We start from the raw sequence: 22,837 nt of genomic DNA, 5'->3' as shown, positions 1-22,837 counted from the left end.
GCTGCAGGGATCACTCAGGCCACACCCCCTCAATACAATTGGAGCTCTCAGGAGCACATGGTGAGCACACGGAGACTCAGAAGGGAAAGAACAGCCTCCTGGGCTTACTCCATCCCACTCACTGCTTTGCCTTCATCGCCTCTTCCCCTGCAACTCTCCTGCAACTCCTATCTGCTCTCCCTGTTCGCTTGCTCTGATCACTCACTCTCTGGGAGCTTGCTTGCTTCTATAGTCCCGAGACCAGCTGGAGCAGCTTCCTCTGCACTGCTCAGGTAGGAAACAGGAAACAGACATATCAAAGGAGATGTGAGATCAAGTAGAATCAACAGCGTGGATTTTCCCTTGTTTCTTTTAATGGTCATCCTTCATGAGACCAAGACTGATTCAGTCACATAACCAGAGAGGGAATCCAAATGGAAAGGAGCTAGACAATCAGGAACTGCAGCTAGGCTGCCAACGCCCTCCCTCTTGAGTTGTTTTTGTTCAGTCGTTCAGTCATGTCTGACTCTTCATGACCCCATGGACCATAGCACACCAGGCCTTCCTGTCCTCCACTCTCTCCCGGAGTCTTCTCAAATTCATATTCATTGCATCGGTGATGCTATCTAGGCATCTCATCCTCTGCTGTCCCCTTCTCCTTTTGCCTTCAATCTTTCCCAGAATCAGGGTGTTTTCCAGATAGTTTTCTCTTTGCATTAGGTGGCCAATATATTTGAGCTTCAGCTTCAGTATCTGCCCCTCCAATGAGCACTCAGGGTTGATTTCCTTTAGGATGGACTGATTTGACCTCTTTGCAGTCCAGGGGACTCGTAAGAGTCTTCTCTAGCTCCCTCTTCAGACCACTAGCCAAAGGGGGGTATTAGGACTGGCAGCAGTTCTCCAAAACCAGGGCTGTGAACAGAGTCCCCATCATCGTTTGGATGCAACTCTGGGCCTTTTGAAGCAGCCCTGCTTTGCTTCAGGCTGATTCTGACCCCATCCACTTCTCTTCAGACCCCAATCCAAAGCAAAATTTGGAATGGATATCTGAATCATTCTGATATGACATGTTCTCATTGACTGGCATTGAAAAATGGAAATGGCTGTCAGGTTTACAGTTTTTGTGCTAAACACATGAAATTTGGGAACCTGGGATCTTCCATGAAGCGGATTCCACCTGCCAAATTTCAGACAGTCTGGCATAGTAGTTGTTGTGCTAAAGGTAAAAAGGTAAAGGTGTCCCCAACCAGTCATGTCCGACTCTAGGGTGTGGTGCTCATCTCAGAAATACAAACCACACTCAGGAGGTATAATAATCCGAGAACATAGTTATTGAAGTGGAGGAATTCACTCTCCCCAATTCTGCTGTAGGTTTCTGTGAACTGCTTCCTTGGTCAGTGACGAATGAACACTGCAACTTGCCTCCGCATTCAGCTGCTCCACTACACCAGCACTCACTATCTGGACCAGGGGAGAGCGTGACTGCCAACCAGGGCTGCGAGTCCCAGTCCCACCTTGTCCACCCCTGCCCCTGCCTACAAGATCAAAAGAAAACAAATGCTGGACTGCCTACAAGCAAGGCAGGAGGACAACAGAAGACAACGGAGTTGTCAACTTTTGTTGTTCTTGCTGTTGTTTAAAGGAAATGTGATCAAAAATGGGAACGGAAGGAATACAGGAATGGAGAAGTGTGGAGGCGGGGGGAGGAGAGACAAGAAAAAGGACAGGAGAGTAGTGTGTGTGTGTGACTGTGTGTGTAAATCTAGAGAGAATGAAAGTAAGGGCAAACAAATGGTTGAGAATTGAGAAGGGTGTCGTGGACGTGAAAGAAAGAGGCAAGGGAAGGAAAAGGAAAGTAGTTTTTATTGTATTTCTCCTTTTTAAAATAAACAGTCAAGAAAAGAATGAACTGTAAAACCTATTAGAGAAGGGGCAGGGGAGAGACAAAGAACAAAGAACAGAAAGAGGGAAACTCAACCTCCGTACTTTTTGAGTGTTTGGTTTTTCAAATAAAGGATCTACAAATGAAAGGAAGGAAGGAAGGAAGGAAGGAAGGAAGGAAGGGAAAGAAAAGAAAAGAAAAGAAAAGAAAAGAAAAGAAAAGAAAAGTTTGATTGGGAAGGAAGAAGAAAGCACAAGCACACACACCCCATATAGGTTTAGCCAAATCTCCCTAACAACACTCCGTAAACCAAAACCACTTCCTAATCAGTGCTCGCTCTCTCCCTCTCCCTCTCCCTCTCCCTCTCCCCCTCTCCATCTCTCTCTCTCTCTCACACGCACGCATGCACGCACACACACACACACACACACACACTCTGAAATGAAAGCAGACTGATCTCTCCAATGTATCCACTCCAATCCTGCCCCCCTCCTCCACCACTGTCACTGATTGGAGACTGCTGGGTTACAATCTGCCCTAATTGGGCAATTGAAGATGCCATTCACCAAGGCTCACCATTTCCTCCTCCCGCCTCCCCCTCCTCTCCTTTAGCCTATCATGGCTAAAACAGGGACGCTAATGGCATCCCCTACGCCATTTGCGTCCCTGCTTTAGCTGTGATAGGCTATGTAAATATTTACGTAGCCTATCACGGGCTTGCGTAGGGACGCAAATGGTGTCCCCTATGCACGACGCCATTTGCATCCGCACCAGCCCAGCAGCGGTTGGAGGCCCCGCTGTGGGTTGTCCCGGCTGGCCGCGGAGCGGAGCCAACCGGGCAGGATTCTGGGAGGAAGAATGGATCACCTCCCCCTCATCGAGGATTCCAGGGGGAGGAATGGATCACCACTCCCAACAGGGGAACCCGGCAGTGCCAGGTAAGCGGGGTTACATACACCCCTCCTGTCAGCGCCACATGGCTCAGTGAGCGGGGTCAAAGGGGCTGGGTGGGGGGAGTCTGCTGGCCTCTCAGATGAAGGTGGGGCTTGTGACATCCCTGTTGACCACAGGCTGCACCCACCTGGTCATACCCCATCCTCCACAGCTAGCTTTTATTCGGAGGGCATGTAATCAGGCACATTGCTGCAAACTCCCTGTGTACTTCATGAGACCACAATCAGAGAAATGGATTCCAATGGGTCTTCTAAAACAAAAACATTAGGTTGACTGCAGGGTATCCTGATGGTGCTTCACAAAAAAACAACAACTTGTTCTCAATGGGCCTGGGGCTTCATTTGTAAGGGATTTTTGGAGGAGGGAAGCTACTTGAGCATGTAACGGTGGCAGGAAACAGGGTCTACTGGCTGCCTGCACTGCCATGCAGGACAAACAATTATCTGCTCTAACATATGTTTGGTTATCTTCATCATGAGTCTTTATGGAGGTGTTGCCCAAGGAAAAGGCAATACCTGCCAGGGCTGCAGCATTTGACAGTCCCGCCTTCCTCCTTCAACCAGCCTCAACGTCCACTTGGGTCGGGATGAATATGCAGCATGTAAGGCATGGGCCACAGCTTGGATGCTGCTATAAGTAACGTAGCTGTCCTGAGACAGGGCTCTCTCAATCTCCTCCTGGGGCAGCGTCGCCTGTTTCTCTTTCTCTCTGCAACTTGTCCAAACTTTCATGGACAAAACATGCATTGAACTTGAACACTGAAAAGTTTCATCCCAAAACTGTTCCAGAGAAGAGGAGTATGGCTCATAGTAGTCATATTTTGTCATTCTTTTAGTCTTCATTCGGAAGGACAAAGAACCGTGGAGGAAATGGAAGTAAGGAGGTCCAATAGACAAGTTGATGTCAATGTTCGGAAAAGCTGGTGTGATCCAGAGTTTTGCCCCAGTTGGGTTCTTTTCAAGTGTTCTTTGAATAAAAATCAATGGAAAACAGCCATAGTGGGAGTCCGCATAGTAAACAATTACCTTCACTTCTTTCCCCAAGAAAGAAAGGTCGATCTGGTATATGTAATTTAAGAAATGTCGTCCTAGTCTTTTGGAGAAAGCGACACAAATCCCACTGCTGATCATCAGGGGTGTCAAGGCACCCAGGAACCGCTCCCCATTCTCAGTGTCTGGAGCGAAGAGACCGACCCACGTCCATCGGAAAAACAGGAGCAGCTGGACGATCCCCGAGTACTGGGCTTCCTCCTTCGGGGCCATGCGGTAGACAAAAGGGAACTGACTTTTGTCATTAGAAACAGGAGTAGCAATGCCATAACTGATCTAGGGAGCAAAGTAAAGTCAGAGACCGTAGTTTAGTATCAGTTTGTTTTCTGGATGAAGGTCAAATATTTTTGGCTAAAATGGAAGGACGATTATGTACCCTGTCTTGGGTTCCATAAAGAGGAACAAGGGCAGGATATAAAATACATACATACATACATACATTTTTTACTAGTGTACAAAGAGCTAAACAACTTTGGAACAGGATACCTGCCAGAGCACCAATACAATCCAGTTCTATTGAAAATATTTTTCTTTCTCCCTCTCTATCTTCTTTAAAAAATAATTTTTAACATGGAGTTTTACTGTTTTACCTTATCTTGTATCTTTTATTGCCTCCTCCCATATGTGCCTGCCCGGACCTTAAGATCATCCTCAGCCGCCCTCCTCCGTGACCCCTGCCAAAGGAAGTGAGGCGGGTGGCTACTAGGAGGAGGGCTTTTTCTGCTGTGGCACCCCGGCTCTGGAATGAGCTCCCTGGTGAGGTTCCCCTGGCACCTACATTGTATTTCTTTCGGCTTCAGGTGAAGACCTTTTTATTTTCCCAGGCAATTTACCATTTTAGCTTTCTAAACTTTTATCTTTGCTGTTTTAAATCTGTATTTTAAACTCCTGCACTGCTGCTAGGTTTTATTGTGGTTGTATTGTTATATTGTGGTTTTAATGTTCTATATATTTTAAATTGTTTTATTGTGTGCTGTTTGGTTTTAATTTTTGTGAACCGCCCAGAGAGCTTCGGCTATTGGGTGGTATAGAAATAAATAAATAAATAAATAAATAAATAAATAAATATTGTTCACCACTCCGGAATCTGTCTAGACATGGAGTCAAATATAAATGTAAATGAATAAATACAGAAATGAATTCAGAAATAAACAAAGAAATAATAAATGCCCTACCGGGCCATGCCTTCAAGAGAGAGATGGGTGACATCATAACTTCTGGGGCAGAATCATGGCAGTGGTCATGTGGGGGCTGCAAGAACTGCTGGGGAGGGTTCTCGTTCCTGTCAGCCACGACTGTTTTCTGCAACATCTGCGTTGGAGAGCCTTTCAAGACATGATTAAAGGTGCAATCCTATACAGATCAATGGGCACTCAGACCTCCGCTGAAGTCAGAGGCAACCTCCAATCCAATGCAGGGCAGAACCAGCGCAAAGAAGGGGATTCCCTCTGTGTTGCACTTTGCCTTAGATGGACGTTTTCACTTCTGTATGTGTGGCTTCGGGAAGGGGCAGGAACCGGGCTGGGGATCATATGGAAAGCTGAATAATACAGCTTCTGTGGTCTCCTGCCATCCCTGCCCCCAGGGATGCCCAGCCTCCCATCCCAGAGCTCCACCACTGCCATGACTCACCTCCACACACTCCAGGGAACCATTATGCCCAGGAGGCACAGGGACTGAAGAGCGAGAGCTGAGCCCAAGCAGTGCTCAGCTCCCCTTTCTATGCACCTGGCCTCCTTTCCGCTCCCCATTCTCACCTGTGGGATTTTGTAGTTGCTCGACATGGAGGAAATGTGGAGGGAGAGTTCTGATTCAGCCCCTTCCAGAACGGCCAGCAGGTGATTCTTCCTCCCGCAGCTGTAATGTGGAATGTCGCTTTCGCCCCCAGCAAGGAGCTGCAGCATGGCGTAGGAGGTGGCTCTTCCGTCAAAGAAGGACTTGTAGATGTTGTAGCCCAGGGTGACATTGGGCAAGAGCCTGGGGTTCCGGTTGATCTCCTGAACAGCAAACGTGAAGGACATGATGTGCCAGTGCTTTGTAGTGTGGAAACTGCAAAAAATAAAGAAAAATTAAATGCAATGCCTCGTGCTGTCGTTCTCCACTGAATGAAAACATATCTCAGGTTCTTTCTTTTATACCCCCAAATTCTTTTTCATGTGTTTTCAATCCCAGAAGAGCCGATCATCACATAATGCTTTGGACATTCATAGGGGGCAGCAAGCATACCTGTGTTGCAAAGCAATTGGGTATCCATCTAGCTGATGAAAGGGAAAATGGAGATATTTGAACCACATTCCTTGAGAGGGGATGTTGGAAGATTGCAAGGATCAAGGATATATGTGTCTGTCTGTCTGTCTGTCTGTATTTAGATAGGTAATCTCTCTCTCTCTCTCTCTCTCTCTCTCTCTCACACACACACACACACACACACACACACACACATTCCTTTTGTTAAGGCTTATCAGTAAAAACTATCGTTCTGTCATGTAAAATCATAATAGGGGTGGGGTATCATTCAGAATGGTTTCACCAATGTTATTGAAAATTACAGGTGCCAGAAGAAGTGTTACGTTTACATGCCATGAAGTTTCCAGGTCTACTGGTGAACTATGGGGAGAGAAACAGCACTATAAAGAGAAAAAGCAAGCAAGCAAGCAAACCATCTCCTCTCTCTGTCCAAAGTGACTTGGGGAGTATGTTTCAGCAACTGTGTTTGGATCAGAGTTTCTGAAGAAGAAAAACAAACTTTTTAAAAGTCTAAATCATTGATGATTTCCCACCTATTCCTCCTGTGTTGGGGATGGTGGAATTTTTTTTTTTTTAAATAACCCTTTTTAACATGTATGCAAGTCATCAGCTGCCATTGTAGGCCTTGTTTTCATTTTGTTTTCTGCATCATGTCATGTTTTCTGGTGTTTGAGAGGGAAATGAAAACGGCCACAGCCATTAAAGGAAAAAAAAAAAGTTCCACAATTTGCCAGGGATATGAACTGGAAAAAAAATGTCTGGAGGGACATGTAGTGGGTATGTACTGGCCAATGAAGTGATAGTAAAGTAGGCTGATGTATTTAAAAGTAAGTAAATGCTTTGAAGAAATGCTAATTTCAGGTCTTCTCTGTGCGCCCGTGTGTGTGGGCATGGGCGTTCACAGGTCTACGGGTCTCCACCTTCCTGCCTTTATCGTTCTATGTGTTTCAAGGGATTTCACTTCTGGTTTGAGTTCAGCTTCACTCTCTCCTTTCCCCAAAATTCTCTTTAAATCACTTCTCTTTTAGCTTTGCAAGCTTTGTTACCGAATATCACCCATAGAGACTTAAAAGTGAGTAATATGGGGAGGGGATGTCATAGATTAACTGTGCCCTCTTATCCATGCTGTTTCAGTATGTATGAATAAAAATAACAATGTTTTTTATTATTACCTACATAGACCTTATAGTGTATACAGTATTTAAAGTGTTAAGGGCTCGGGAACGTTGCCTCAAAGAAAAGCTGTGTCCCACTCACTTTTACTCACTGAGAATCACATCAAAGTGGAAACTGAAAACGAAGCACTCTTTAACGCTTCTGGAAGGATCACCAATATTTTGGCGACCTAATGCGAAGAGAAAACTCCCTGGAAAAGACCCTGATGCTGGGAAAGACTGAAGGCAAAAGGAGAAGGGGATGGCATAGGATGAGATGGCTAGATAGCATCACGGATGCAATGAATATGAACTTGAGCACGCTCCGGGAGAGAGCGCAGGACAGGAAGGCCTGGCGTGCTATGGTCCATGGGGTCACGAAGAGTCGGACACGACTGAACGACTGAACAACAACAACAAAGTCACACAACCTGTAGAACCTTAAAAGGAGGGTTACAGACACTTGCTTTTGCCATCTTAGCTCACCGCAGACAGGATATCCAAAAAACACAGCCCCTCAGCTCAGCTTGGTGACCCCAAATGCTCAACCTTCCCCCCCCAGCATCCCCCTTGCTACCTGAAGGATCATCTCCTCCCATATACACTTGCCCAGATCCTGAGATCAGCTTTAGCAGTCTGACTGCAGAAGCCCCCGCCAAAAGAAGCAAGGTGGGTGGCTAGAATGATAAGTGCCTTTTCTCCTGTGGCTTTCCAGTTGTGGAGGAGAAAATTGGGGTATCATATTCACTTATGACCAGAGTTTGGGGGGGGAGTAGATTCTATTTCTTATATTAAGAAAATGCCTCAGTGGACCAGTCTTGAATCTTCATAGTGGAGGAGAAGTGTATTTGAGGATGGCCTGTGGCAATTTTGAAGTAGAACTGGTCAGAAATGGCTTTTTTCTAGGAGGTTTAATTTTGATAGGCGAGCTCCTGCAGTTTGACAGATTTTGTCCGGATTTTTTTCCCACTTGAGTTACATGGGCTACTTTGGAAGATCATTTCTCCTGTTTGTATAGCATCTCTTGGAAAACAGTTTATCCTCTTAGGAAGGAAGAAGGTGTAGAATATACTGTGCCTCAGTAACTATAAGGCATTTCTAGGTTTTAACCCCATTTAAAGCCAGAATTCAAATAGAAAGGACTTTCCACACCAGCCAATCAGCCATTCTGGAATATTAACTAGTCCTTAATAGCATGAAGGATGTTAATAGTCTTAAGCCATGTTATGTTCGGGGTGAGAAGGGGGAGAGAAAAAGTGATCTACCTATTAATAAGCCAAGAGGCGTAGCTCGGTGCCGATGATCTGCCACTGTATATTTGATATACACGGATATAGATGAACAAAATTTGGAGACAGATTCTTAATTCTCCTATCTCTAATAACCTAAATGAACAGATCACCAAAAAGATAACGAAGGGCTTTGGTTCATTGCCATCCCAGAAGCCTTTTCTCCATTATCGGGAATCTATGCACAGAACACAAAATGAACTCAACTGGTGGTTGGCTTGAATCTCTGCTAACGCAGGAGCAACCACAGGCATCTGCAGTCTTGATTCAGAGACTTGATGATACTGAGTGACAGGAACTATACTACTGCCCAGCAAAACCTGTTCCCCCATGACCCCATGTGATGCTGCCTAGTTCTGGTACTTCACTCTCTTCTTTGATGTCTCTTCAGAATAAACAGGGCCATCAAGCATCCATTCATGCAAGACTTAATCTTGGACCAGCAGCAGCACTTCAGGGGAGGTTTTGGGAAACTCCATTCCAAAGCAGATCGTGTCTGTGTAAGGCAGGAGTCCCTGCAACTCTGACCCAAGGACTCTTTTCTTGTAATTTTATTCTGATTTGAGAGGCCGTATGCTGTATGCTCTGCTGACTAACTTCCCAGGTCATTCTGAGGAAAGATTGGTCATTCACTGTCCTGGGAAAAGTCAGCTATCTCAACAAAGAGGTGGCTAATTATTTTCTAATCATCATGCGTATGAGCACTCAGCTGATTGTAGGAGCTAAACTGAAGAAACTGTATCCCTGTATCCCGTTATTATGTCTTGTATTTTATCTTGAATGGGGCTAACACCCATTTTACACACACACACACACACACACACACACACACCCCTGGCTTCTTCTGAAGTAAATCCCACAGATTGAAGTACTGTAGTGGATGAGGAAGAAAGGTGCTCACCCTTAACAAAGGGCCACAACTATGGCCCTGTAATTATTCTGGACAGGGAACCTCTGTGCGGACATTTGCATTTGGACAACTCCCAAGAAACTACCACCCCAGCTCCAGCCTGTGTCTTATCACAACATCTACTATCAAAGAGGCTGCGGGTTCTTTTGGCTGAAAAAATGCAAGGGAACCCCATGGATCCAGTCATATGTGAGCATACTGAACTAAACGGTGCCTTCTCTTTAATGAAGCTCCGAATTCTTCTTCAAAAAGGACAGAGTGGCAAAAGTCAGAAGAGCAATTTATCAGGGATGACCAGAGATACCAGAAAAGATGGACAGTCTCCCGTAAATGGGGACAACCGGAGTGCGGGTTTGGAAGCATTACATCATCTGCATCACTTACTTCACAACCCTGGTTAAAGGGGACTCAGAGAAAACGTATGGTTCGTTGCACATGAAATACTGTGAAGACAGGACTCCACTGATGAGGTAGTCTCCTGGCCAGTAATAATAGGATCCTAACTCTTGCTCTTTGTTCAGAGTGGTCAAGCAGTCTGTCTTCTGCAGTTGACCAGCCGCATAAGGAAGGAGCAGCAGCAGCAGCAACGATATCATTCTGGGTCTGCCTCCCTCCTGCTGTTCTTGCTTTCTGAGTTTCCTTTCACCTCCACAGCCAGCTAATCAGAAGATGTGAGAAAAGTCTTGCAAGATCGAGGCTGCAGTGTCTTTCCAATGACATCCTACTCTGAGCCGAATGCAGCGGTGGCAGGTGGTGTACTAAACTATACCACAGGCATGGTCATCTCAGCCTGTCCGAAATCTGAGCCCAGGCTCTCGGGAGCTCAGGAGAGATTTTATGCACCAAGCTTTTCAGGCACGGTGCAGGAGGGTTTCTGGAGCTGCCTTTCATTCTGATGTTTACATCATTTGTCTCCAAGGAAAACAGAAAGCAAAACATCTCTTGAGCTCTGGCAAGACTCAGAATAGATCACTATGTTTTTGATAATGATCAGGGGAAGCTTCACAGCTGCAAGAATTGGGGAAAAACATGTTTGTGAGAAGTCACACAGGCAGCTCCATCTTCTGGTTGGCAAGGGGGAATGATGAGGCTGGCCTGGCCTGTATTCGAAAAACTCACACAAAAGAGCCAAGATCAAGAACATCTCTCCAGATGCATACCAGTGGTTGGGAATGTGTGGCCCCCCAGGATAATGGCCTAGCCAATGGGGAGGTATGATGGGAGTTGCAGTCCAAGAACATCAGGAGGGCCACATCTTCCCCATTCCTTATGCAAAGAAATACAGTCCGGATTACCAGTGATCAAACAACAATTGGTGGCCGCCATACAACTGAAGGATCTCCCCCTATTAGTACTTCCAGTGAGCTCATCAGAACTGTGCATCATCTTGTTTAGGAAGAAGTAAATTATATTGAACAAACTGGTTAGTTACAAACACACTTTGCAGAGAATAAAGAAAGGTAAAGATGGGTTTAAGGTAACTAACTTTATTATTTGAAACGTTCCAGGTGTCACATTTTTCGTCTTTTCAAAACTTCCTTAAATAACTGTCCAGTCCTTGTTCTGGTCCATCAATCGCTTGATTCTTAAGGTTCACCGATGAGCACACGCGACACATGATAAGATAGAGTTGTCCATGGCAGAAGAGAGGTGTAGGCAGACAACCATCAGCCAGAGGAAAGCTAACAACGCAAAAGCAAGTTCAGAGATTTGGGGAAGATTGTGCATCTAGAGTAGGGATGTCCGAATCCCTTACCTGGTTCCGGTGGGGGCATCTGCTTGGGGGGGAGGTGATCCATTCCTCCCCCCGGAATCCTCGCTGGGTGGAGGCGATCCAGTCCTCCCCCCAGAATCCTCAATGGGGGGGAAGGCAATCTGGTCCTCCCTCCCGGAATGCTGCCCAGCCGGCTCCGCTCCATGGCCAGTCCATGGATCCGCTGGCCAGGTGATCTGCAGTGGGCCTCCAGCTGCTGCTGGGCTGGTGCAGACTAGGGATGTTCGAAAGTCACTTACCTTTTCGATGGGGTGATTTGCGGTGGGGGGAAGGCGCTCCACGCCTCCCCCCGAAATCCTAATCCTGCTGGCTCTGCTCCATGGAGATTCCGCAGAGCCACCAGCCAGGGCCACCCTCATCCAGACATCCAGCCGCTGGGCAGCCTGCAAGCAATAAGACAAAACAAAACAAAAACCATGTACGCAAATGGCGGCGGCTATGGCAGCTGCCATTTGTGTTCCCTTTTTTTCGCTGTTTTAGCCTACGTAAATATTTGCGTAAGCTATTATGGCGGGAAAAAAGGGGGAACGCTAATAGTGTAGTGGGCTCCATTTGCGTTCCTTTTTTTCCCCACCGTTTTAGCCTACATAAATATTTATGTAAGCTATTACGGCAGGGGAAAAAAAGGAACACAAATAATGCCCACTACGCTATTTGTGCTCCCCTTTTTTTGCCGTAATAGCTTACGTAAATATTTACGTAGGCTAAAACAGCGGAAAAAATGGAACGCAAATGGCAGCCACTGTAGCTGCCATCATTTGCGTACACTTTTTTTGTGTGTTTTTTTTGGCTTGCCGTGATGGGCTACATAAATACTTACGTAGCCTATCACGGCCTCCACAGGGATGCAAAAGGTGTTCCTGCGTTAGCTGTGATAGGCTACATAAGTATTTACGTAGCCTATGACAGCTATGATGAAGAAGCGAAAATGATGAAGAAGCCTTGCGGCCGCCATTCACAAGTCAGCACGGACAGCAGCAGGTAAGTGCTCCGTTTCGCGCACCTTTCGTGGGTTGGTGGGGGCAGGGGCTTCGTTCCGCGACGGATTTCAGGGGGCTGAATGCACTGGCATTCAGCCTCACTGAGAGCCATGGAGGAATTCTCTGACATCCCTAGTGCAGACAAAACTGGCATCCTGCGTAGGGGATGCCATTTGCATCCCTACGGTAGCCCGTGATAGGCTACGTAAATTTTTACGTAGCCGATCACAGCTAAAGCAGGGACGTAAATGGCAGCCACTACGGCATTTGCACCCCTGCTCTTTGTCGTGAAAGGCTATGTATTTATGTAGCCTATCACAGTAAAGGCAGCTACGGAAATGGTGGCTGCTACGCCATTTGCAGCCGCAGCAGCCTGGCAGCGGCCGGAGCCCCTGCCGCCGCATCCGCCTCAGGTAAGCTCCGTCCCAGGGGGATTCCGTGTGGTGGTGGGGTGTGGGAGGCCATTGCAAGGTGGGACAGAGCTTGGCTGTTGTCAAAAGGCCGAGGGGTTGCCTGCATATGCAGGCTGATTGAGGTGGGGTGGAAGCATCCAGGCTGGGCCACAAAGCGCCTTCTCTAGGGGCTGGAGGGGTGGAATTGGTGCAGCAGCATGAGGTGTGCTGGGACACATGGTTCACCTACTGGTTTCTGTTACCAGTAAGCATTTCATGCCTCGGGATGGTAGTAATGCGTGGAATATATAAATGTTATTTTGTAAAATGCAACAGCTCAAGACTTCCTTTTTGAGCAATAAACAAACTTCAACTAGCTAACTTTTAACTGTCCGTATCTCTTAATCCCTTCATTATTTGTTTGCCGGCTGTATGTTACCTGTATATCATTGTACCTTGGCCTGCACCTCTGTTTATACAGGGGTCAACCCTGAGGGCTCATTGGAAGGGCGGATACTGAAGCTGAAGCTCAAATATTTTGTCCATCTAATGCGAAGAGAAAAGTCACTTTTCTAAAGCAATCCATCTGGAAGCACCTTGAAAACAATGCCATGATTACTCGAAGACAACATGGATTTGTCAAAAACAAGTCCTGCCAGACAAATCTGATCTCATTTTTTGATCAAGTCACCTCCCTTGTGGACCATGGGAATGCTGTGGACATCATATATCTCGACTTCAGCAAAGCTTTCAACAAAGTGCCCCATGATCTCCTGATGAGCAAACTAGCTCAAAGTGGGCTAGATGAAACAACGATCAGGTGGATCCACAGTTGGATACAGAATTGGACTCAAAGAGTGCTTATCAATGGGAACTTCTCCAGCTGGGGAGAGGTAATGAGTGGGGTACCGCAGGGCTGAGTCCTGGGCCCAGTGCTCTTCAACATGTTTATTAATGACTTGGAGGAAGATGTGCAGGGAATGCTGATCAAATCTGCAGATGACACAAACTTGGGTGGGATAGCTAATACTTTGGAAGACAGAAACAAAATTCAAAGTGATCTGGATAGACTGGAGCGCTGGGCAGAAAACAACAGAATGACTAGGGGTGGACGGAAGTCACTTACCTGTCGTCGAAGCTTGTTCGCGGTGGGGGGGAGGCGCTTCGCTGCTCCCCCTGTGAAGTTCAGGCCGGGGGGGGAGGCTTCCCGCCTCGCCCGGCCGAAATTCAGGCCGGGGGGGAGGCTTCCGGTGATAGTTAAAAACAAAAACAAAACACCCCCGTGATAGGCTACGTGATGATTTACGTAGCCTATCATGGCTGACTTTGCAAATCTAGCCATGATAGGCTACATTAATCGTCACGTAGCCTTTCACGGGGCGTTTTTGTTTTGTTTTCTTTGATTGCAATGGCGGCGGCGACAGCCGGTCGAAAGACCGGCTGCCGCTTCTGCCCCGCACGAACACCAGCCAAACCACCGGCCGGACCCGCCACCGGGAGGGACATTCGCCAAAGGTAAGTCCCGTCCTGGGGTGGGGTGGGGGGTGGGGGGGTGGAGAATTTCTCCCTGAAACTTGTTCGGGGGGCCGAACACGTTGGCGCTCGGCCCCCCGAAGTTTCGGGGAGAAATTCTCTGCCATCCCTAAGAATGACATTTAATAGGGATAAATGCCAAGTTCTGCACCTAGGAAAAAGAAACCAAATGCACAGTTACAAGATGGGGGATACATGGCTCAACAACACTACAAGCGAGCGAGAAGGATCTTGCAATTGTTGTCGATCACAAGCTGAATATGAGCCAACCATGTGATGTGGCTGCAAAAAAGGCAAATGCTCTTTTGGGCTGCATTCATAGAAGCATAGCTTCCAAATCCCTGGAAGTACTAGTTCCCCTCTACTCAGCACTGGTTAGGCCTCATCTGGAGTACTGTGTCCAGTTCTGGGCACCACACTTGAAGAAGGATGCAGACAAATTGGAGAAGGTTCAGAGGAGGGCAACGGGGATGATCAGGGGACTGGAAACAAAGCCCTATGAAGAGAGACTGAAAGAAGTGGGCATGTTTAGCCTTGAGAAGAGAAGACTGAGGGGAGATATGATAGCACTCTTCAAGTACTTGAAAGGTTGTCACAGAGAAGAAGGCCAGGATCTCTTCTTGATTATCCCAGAGTGCAGGACACGGAATCATGGGCTCAAGCTACAGGAAGCCAGATTCCAGCTGAACATCAGGAAAAACTTCCTGACTGTTAGAGCAATATGACAATGGAACCAACTACCTAGGGAGGTGGTGGGCTCTCCCACACTGGAGGCATTCAAGATGAGGCTGGACAGCCACCTATCAGGGATGCTCTGACCTCGATTCCTGCATTGAGCAGGGGGTTGGACTCAATGGCCTTGTAGCCCCCTTCCAACCCTACTATGCTATGATTCTATGATTCTAAGGCCTGGTGTGCTATGGTCCATGGGGTCACGAAGAGTCGGACATGACTTAACGACTGAACAACAACAACACAGAGACTTTTGTGTGTGTTCATATTTTCTTCCACTCCAATTTGCAATAGATGGTTTAATTAAACTTGACGTTTTTGATATTAAATATAAACCCTTATAGTACAGTACTAGAGAAAATAGCCTCAATCTTTTCTTCTTCTTTTTAAGATTTATACAGAAACTCCTGACTTTGAATTAGAGTGAAAATCATTGTTATCCATGGAATCCACATGTCAAGAGCCTTCCAATGAAGTGTGTTTCAAGAGAATCTCTCAACAGAAAGGCAGTGAGAAAGGAGTGGCAACCTACTCCCAACTTGCAAATAGAGAGATACATACACACACACACACACACACACACACACACACACAACTGATTTACTAGTTATCAGAGCAGCCCTCTTCTGAGTCTACTAGGGAACACGAAAGTCACTTACCTGGTCTTGCAGCTTGCTTGTAAATCTTTACGTAGACTACAGCGACCAAATAAGGAACGGGAATGGCGGCTCCCTATGTGGGCCACCATTAGCGTACGTGCTTTTTTTTTTTTCTTTTCAAAGTCACCCGTGATAGGCTACGTGACGATTGACGTAGCCTTTCACAGCTGACTTTGCAAATCTAGCCGTGATAGGCTACGTGAATCGTTACGTAGCCTATCAGGGGGCGTGTTTGTTTTTTTTTCCTTTTATTGCAATGGCAGCGGCTGCCACTCCCGCCCCGCTTGAACACTCGCTGAACCGCCGGCCGGACCCGCCGCCGGGAGGGACATTAGGTGAAGGTAAGTCCCGTCCCGGGGGGGTGCGGGGGGAGGGGGGTTCAGAGGATTTCTCCCCAAAACTTGTTCAGGGGGCCGAACACGTTGGCGCTCGGCCCCCCGATGTTTCGGGGAGAAATTCTCCGCCAACCCTAGACTACAGTAATCGCTAATTGAAATTATTAGTTGAAATTGTTAGAATTAAAACAGATTCTTAAAATAACAAGCTTTACATCTACAGTACATATTACAGACTGAGATAAGAATACATTTCTCATATTTTCCAGTCTCCCAGGCCAGACACCACAGTGGGATCTACGTAGTTTCACTCACATTTCGCAGCCTTGGCTGTAGAAGAAACAACCCTCCAGGCCACACACCGGGGAGTTGCTTGTAGCAGAAAACCCAATTTCCTCTCTACATCCCAAAATTTCATTTCCCTTAAGAAGGGATCTAAATCACAATCTCTGATATCAGTATAGAGTTGACATTTGAGAATATAATCTGCCAAATCCCACAAAACGGGTTTCCCACAAAGAGACCATCTCTCTTAGACTGGCACACCACAAAATCTACCCACTTTCATCATTGAATCCATTTGTTTGAAGCCCCATTGAGTGAAACCCTTCAACATTTTAGTGACAAGGAGAATTTAAGGTACCCTTCGGATTGATGCTGTCCTGTCATCCCTGCCAAGCACCTCACTGCTCTAAAACTATTTGGAATAGTGCTCAAGGTGACGAACAACACTAAAGTATGAGATCAAATATGAACCTATAATTAAAACATAAATTCAAATAAGTTAAAGCCACATCAATAAAAAAGAAATCGCACCCGCCACTTCAAACCCACTTCTGCAAACAGCTTTATAACCGAAACCTGCCCTGAATAAAGACCCCTTTGCCTGCTGCCGGGAGGTGAACAAAGTGGTAGCTGGCCTTGTAACGTACCTTATAGGGATGTGCAAACTCACACCCATCTCAGATTTCCGGGCACCCGCCCATCCCCTGCCCCCACTCACCAGTTCCCAGATCCAGCTTGAGCCCCTCCCATGCTCAGCAAGCAACCTGCACTCACCCTGGCAGCCTTGTTGAGCTCTGTGGTCACCATTTTTTGAAAAATGAAATGGTACGGACGTCAGAGAATTCCACCACAGATCTCGGTGAGGCCAAATGTCAGTGCATTTGCCCCCCTGAAATCTGTGGCAGAACGAAGCCCCCCCGCCCCGCGAAATGGGCCCGGAACGGAGCACCTACCTGCTGCCATCCGTGCTGACTTGCGAATGGCGGCCGCGTCTGCGGGTGCCATTTGTTTCTTCCATGTAGCCGTGATAGGCTACATAAGTATTTACATAGCCTATCATGGCTTAACTAAGGGAACACAAATGGCGGCAGCTACGGTGGCCGTCATTTGCGTTCCCTTTTTTTTTTTTTGCTGTTTTAGCCTACGTAAATATTTATGTAGGCTAAAATGGCAAAAAAAGAAAGAAAAGGGGAACGCAAATGGCGCCCGCCGTAGCCGCCGCCATTTATGTCCACTGTTTGTTTGTTTTTTCCGTGATAGGCTACGAATATATTTACATAGCCTATCATGGCAAAATACAGGGACGCAAATGGCGGAAGCTACAGCAGCCAACATTGGCATCCCTGCAGGCTGACCAGCGGCAGGATGTCCAGCTGCGGGCTGCCCTGGCCAGTAGCTCCCCGGAATCTCTGTAGAGTGGAGCCGGCCAGAGAGAATTTCGGGGGGAGGGACGGAGCGCCTCCCATTCACCGCAAATGTCACCCTTGGAAACGGTAAGTGACTTTCGTATATCCCTGTAAAATGGTGATCACAAAATGCGCATAGCACGACAATGCACATTTTGTGAATGCACATATTTGTATGTGTGCAAAAATGCACATTTTGTGATTTGGAAGGAGTTCCCTTGTAAAAGCCATAGAGCCATGTTTTTCTGCCATGGCGGTGCTGGAAATGATGGATGCATATTGTTTAGGGCTTAGTCCATGGAGTCCTGTGTGATCTGGGAAGGATTTGATAGTGGTTTGCAGGGATGGATCTCTGCGGCATCTTAGTACCTCAGCAGACTCACAGACTTTATTTCTGAATGTTGGGATATATAAATAAATGAATGAATGAATGAATGAATGAATGAATAATACATATATATGTACACAATTAAAATAAAAAGAGAAGCAGAAGGCGTAGAGAGAACCAAAGCAACTATGAGGGAGCGAGGAAGAGGGTGAAGAGTGTAGTTTCGGAGCCCTGGTCTCACCTCCATCCTCAGAAACAGAGAAATCCTATGGCACTCTAAACACTGTCTATTACTGCTTTTACATAGGTCTGTGCACTGCAGAGCAAATGGACAATTGGCCTTGGCCAATCATTTACTGTAGAAGCAATATCATAAGAGACAAGGCCAAGGTACTCGTTTAGGATGAACATCTACAAAACACAGACAGGTTGAGTACAGTACATTATGAAACTTTCTTCTACTGAATCACAATGTCAAGCCAACTTGTACCAAAATTGCCTGTGGAGATTGGTGCTGACAGTCCTGGGTTATAAATGCATTGAGCTGGGATGGAAGTAGAGTAAAAGCTTTGTCCTCTGTGATGGATTCGCCCTTGTTTGGCCAACGTCAGATCTGGGAGATATTTTGCTCTTTCAGATTATAGAGGTGATCCTTTGGCCCAGGCGGGTCTTATCTGCAAGAGGGGTTATCACCCACCAATCCTACAACTGCATGAGATGTGGGTGAAAGGGGGGGCATTATTGTACTCCAACCCTTTGCTTTTTAGGAAGATTCAGGTCTGTTAATGAAGCAACCTGCAGAGGCCAACGCTGAACCAGAATGATTTCATAATATCGATTGCTCCCCAGAACATATGGGGAGGATGGGCATCTCCTCACAAATCTCACCTTGACTCTGGCTCCAGAGTGTACTGCCCCCACTGGGCATTGTGTTACTCCTTATGGTTTCCCCCTTCTGCACTTAGAATCCATACCACCTCTCTTAACTTAATCCAATTCTACCCATACTGGGGCCATAATTCTGCAGTAGAGCACCTGATTTACATGCACAAGGCCCCAGGTTCAATCCCTGGCATCTCCAGAAAGGGCTGTAATTTCTATATTTCTATCCCCCAAATATGTTCAGCACCTTGGATAACTCTTTTAGAGTTCCAGTGGGATCTGATTAGAAATCCCATTCCAATGAGAAAAAAGCCCCATGAAACAGAAAGGACTTCCTGCTAGGGATGGCAGAGAATTCCTCCACGGATTCCAGTGAGGCCAAATGCACTGGCATTCGGCCCCCCGGAATCCATGGCGGAACGGCCTCCTGCCCCTCCGCCTGCCCCGTGGAATCCCCTGGGACGGCAATTACCTTGGGTGGGGGGGCGGCGGGAGCGGCGGGAGTGGCGGCGGCAGGGCAGAGGCAGTTACAGTGGCGGCGGGGCGGCAGTGGGGGCGGCGGGAGCGGCGGGAGCGGCGGCGGCAGGGCAGAGGCACGTACAGTGGTGGCGGGGCGGCAGCGGGGGCGGCGGGGGCGGCGGCGTGGCAGCAGCGGCTGGTCTCCTGGCCGGCCGCAGCTGGGCGCAGCTTATGCAAATGGCGGTGGCTACGGCGGCCGCCATTTGCATTCGCTATTTTTCGTCGTTCTAGCCTACGTAAATATTTATGTAGGCTAGAACGGCGAAAAATAGCAAACGCAAATGGTGGCTGCCGTAGCTGCCGCCATTTGCGTACGTGTTTTTTTACTTTGCTGTGATAGGCTACGTAAATATTGATGTAGCCTATCACAGTTAAGCACAGGGATGCATACGGCGGCCGCTATGGCCGCCACCATTTGCATCCCTGCTGCCCAGCGGCCAGATGTCCGGCTGTAGGCGGAGCCGGCCAGCGGCTCCGTGGAATCCCCGCAGATAAGCAGTGAGAAACATGGGGCCAGGCTAATGCTGGAGTGGTTGAGATAACAGACAGAGGTCAAAACACAGTTGGGCAGTCAGACACTTTACACAGTACAGAAGCAAAGTCAAGAAGAAATCCAAGGGCCAATAACACCAAACCATAATCCCAGGGCAAGGTCCAGGAGGCAAGAGAGGAGACAGAAATCTTTGGGGATGGAACCACGGTCCTCTCTCCCGAGGGCGCTGGCTCCCTCAAGTCCCCTGATATAGGTGGTTCAAAGGCATCACTCCACCTCTGGGATTTCTAGGTCCTTGGAGAAGGAGGAGGGGTCCAGCAGGGGCAGGACATCCCCTGACTTGGCCACCTCTGATCTAGCCACCTTTGAATTTCCAGTAATCACAGAACACATCTGTGGACACAGGGAGGTGATATGATGGTTTTGGAGGGAGTTACCATGTTAAAGCCATGGATCCATTACACTCTTGTATGGATGGGCAAATGAGTGATATTCGAGAGTGCTTGGATCTGGTGGCGGGGATGGAGGAGGGAATGGTGGTGGCGGAAGTGAGGGAGGCGACAGAGGCAGTGGCCTTGGTAACGAGCTGGGGGATTTTGTGGGGGCCTCGGGGGGGGGACCGGGATTTGGCCATCCGAATCCCACTTCAGATTCAGGGCCAAGTCAGGTCAAGGCCTCCCCGAGTCAGCCTGAGTCGAATCGGGCCCACTTCTGAAGCCACGAAGCTGCTTCCGAGTAGGATCGGGGGGTCCCTGCACAGCCCTGCTTTTATACACATCATCAGAGAAGGCTATCTCACATTGTTTACCTACAAGCACCCTCTAAAGCTGGGGGTGAGTGGAAGGAAGTAAAGGCCTAGGATATGGTTCCTTGCTTCCTTGTTGCAGAGGCAGAAGAGGAAGAAGGAAGAGGAAGGGGAGGGGCAGGAAAAGGAGAAGGAACTGCTCAAGCTGCAGGACAGCAAGGGGGTGAACAAGACAAGTGGCTGTTGATTTGACACACGCTCTATCACCCCCCAGTGTCTGGAAGCATGTGGAGTTGTTGCTACTATCCAACACAAAGCATGTGGTATGGAAGTGTGGTCTGGCATGGGGGAGGGGAGATTCTAGGGTTGCCTTTGCTTACATTCACTTAAAGTGAATGAAAGCCCACCATGTCTCAAGACCATCTCTTCCGCTTTCGAACAACTCTTAACCATTAGGAAGTCCTTCCTCCTGATGAAAAGGAGGCACATGAATGAAACACTCCTAGAGCTGTGGTGTGTAATTACAGGTCCCCAAAACTTCGTTTTGGGCTGCACACTACAGTTCCTTATTCCTCTCTCTCTCTCTCTCTCTCTCTCTCTCAGCAATGATTGGCAGGGAGGCATACGCTTCACAACATCTGGTACCAAAGGGAACCATTGGACAAGACACTCATTGGCAATTATTAATTGGGGCCAAGACAGTGTTTTGAGGCCAAAAGAAATGTTGGGCCAGACACAAAGATTGGGTCTGTCATTGAGGACACTGTCTGGTTGTATCAGTGGATGACATGTGGTTGATTTCATGTGGCCCAAACCTTAGGATGGTGTGTATACTCCTCTTTCTGGATCTTTCAGTGTGTGTGTTCAGAGGGTATAAGAATTAATATGTCACAGAGTGTTACACAAAGCCAATGGTTTGGACTGGAGAGAATTGTTCTGGCTCTCAAAGGGGGCATTCGCCCGGTCATGGAGATATAACACATAGAATAGCCTAAGCTTTATTAGGGCACAGGGGTTCTTGGGGCTGAGCATTCAGCTACATTTCAAACTTTCTGGGAATGAGGAAGTGGGAAGCTAGTCCCCAACTTCAGCCTTGTCCTTGACACAGCCCTCCACTGCATTCCCTTTTCTGACACAGATGGAGTCCAGCCATTGCTTCAGATCCAAAGGGGATGATAGAAAATCTCACTTGGGCAGAGTTCTCTCCACGTCCAGCCTTCCCACCAATCTTTCAGCCCAGGATCTCAGGGGAACAGGTGTCAGTTAACTCTGTGTTGCTCCAAGGGCAGGTGCATGGATGGAGGAAAACCCATTTGTGCAAATTCACTGATGCCACTCCATATGCTGGTTGGGAGTCAACAAATGGACAATTGACCTTGGCCAGTTATTTACTAATATACAAGCAATATCATAAGAGACAAGGCCAAGTTACTCCTTTAGGATGAATGTCTACACAAAACAGACTGGATGAGTAATGTGCATTATGAATCTTTCTTCTACTGAATCATAATGCCAAGACAACTTGTACCAAAAATGTGTGTCGACACAGTCCGAGAGCTTTGAGTATAGGCTGGTGGCTCCAGTTTTGGTGACTCTGTGAATCCATGCTGGTTCAGCACATTGGATTCCTCCTTTAGAGTTCTGGTTGGTTCTGTCTGAAACCCAGATTGGCTTCACAGCTCCACTGAAATCAGAGCTGCCAGCCTCCACTGGCAGCTGCCCAAAATCTCAGGCTGAGAATTTCAGGATTAAAGTTTAAACAGCCCTCTACCACAAACTGAGGATAACACTATCCCATATCAAACAACATTCTGTTTGGGAGACTGTCCACTCGGAGATAAACAATTCCCTCCGCTCAAAAACATCATTTATGTGCAGTAGATGTGTGATGACCACAGATGACAATGACAATGACAAGAAAGGAAATGGAAGCACTATATTAAAATCCAGCATTCTCTTAGAAGGTCGTAATGACAAAAAGTGCATGAAAACTTCGTAGCAAGCAAAGCAAATACAATACACAAATCCCATTAACCAACAAACAAAATGCCATTGAAAGTCTTGCATTCAGGGCTTTCCATTTGCACTCAAGCTGCAAAATGCTGGTACACTGCAGCTGTTAAGGGCCACATCTTCAACAGAAGCATTATTTAGACAATGTGGGTATGGTATAGTTCCAGCTCCACCACTACCTTAGATGTGGAGGGTTGTCAGTGGCAGCGTGAGAGACCCAAATCCCAGATTTTCCTACTTGCTGTGACAGAAACATGGAGACAATGCAACTGAAGCTATAAGTGCATTAAAAGTCTC

The 22,837-nt window shown here is 47.3% G+C and overlaps 1 protein-coding gene across 2 annotated transcripts in view; it reads right to left on the bottom strand.

Annotated features, from left to right (window-relative positions):
* LOC146356446 (vomeronasal type-2 receptor 26-like) overlaps positions 1-22,837 on the bottom strand; it is a 69,158-nt gene that overhangs the window by 11,453 nt on the left and 34,868 nt on the right. The window contains exons 1-3 of one of the 2 annotated variants that reach the window (XM_084841116.1): positions 5,622-5,728; positions 5,040-5,189; positions 3,331-4,140 (exon numbers count right to left, since the gene is read on the bottom strand). In XM_084841116.1, coding sequence (XP_084697242.1) covers positions 3,331-4,077 — 747 coding nt within the window. In that variant the 5' untranslated portion in view covers positions 4,078-4,140; positions 5,040-5,189; positions 5,622-5,728. Of the gene's footprint in view, positions 1-3,330; positions 4,141-5,039; positions 5,190-5,621; positions 5,914-22,837 lie in introns of those variants that run through there. The other variant, XM_084841115.1, reaches the window with a different exon arrangement.

Source organism: Heloderma suspectum, chromosome 2 (genome assembly GCF_057233095.1).
Source record: "Heloderma suspectum isolate Gila_16-S chromosome 2, 16-S_ref, whole genome shotgun sequence".
In the NCBI taxonomy this organism is placed as follows: Eukaryota; Metazoa; Chordata; class Lepidosauria; order Squamata; family Helodermatidae; genus Heloderma; species Heloderma suspectum.
The sequence above is the reverse complement of the archived record's forward strand: the minus strand, read 5'-3'. Positions and strand labels throughout refer to the sequence as shown.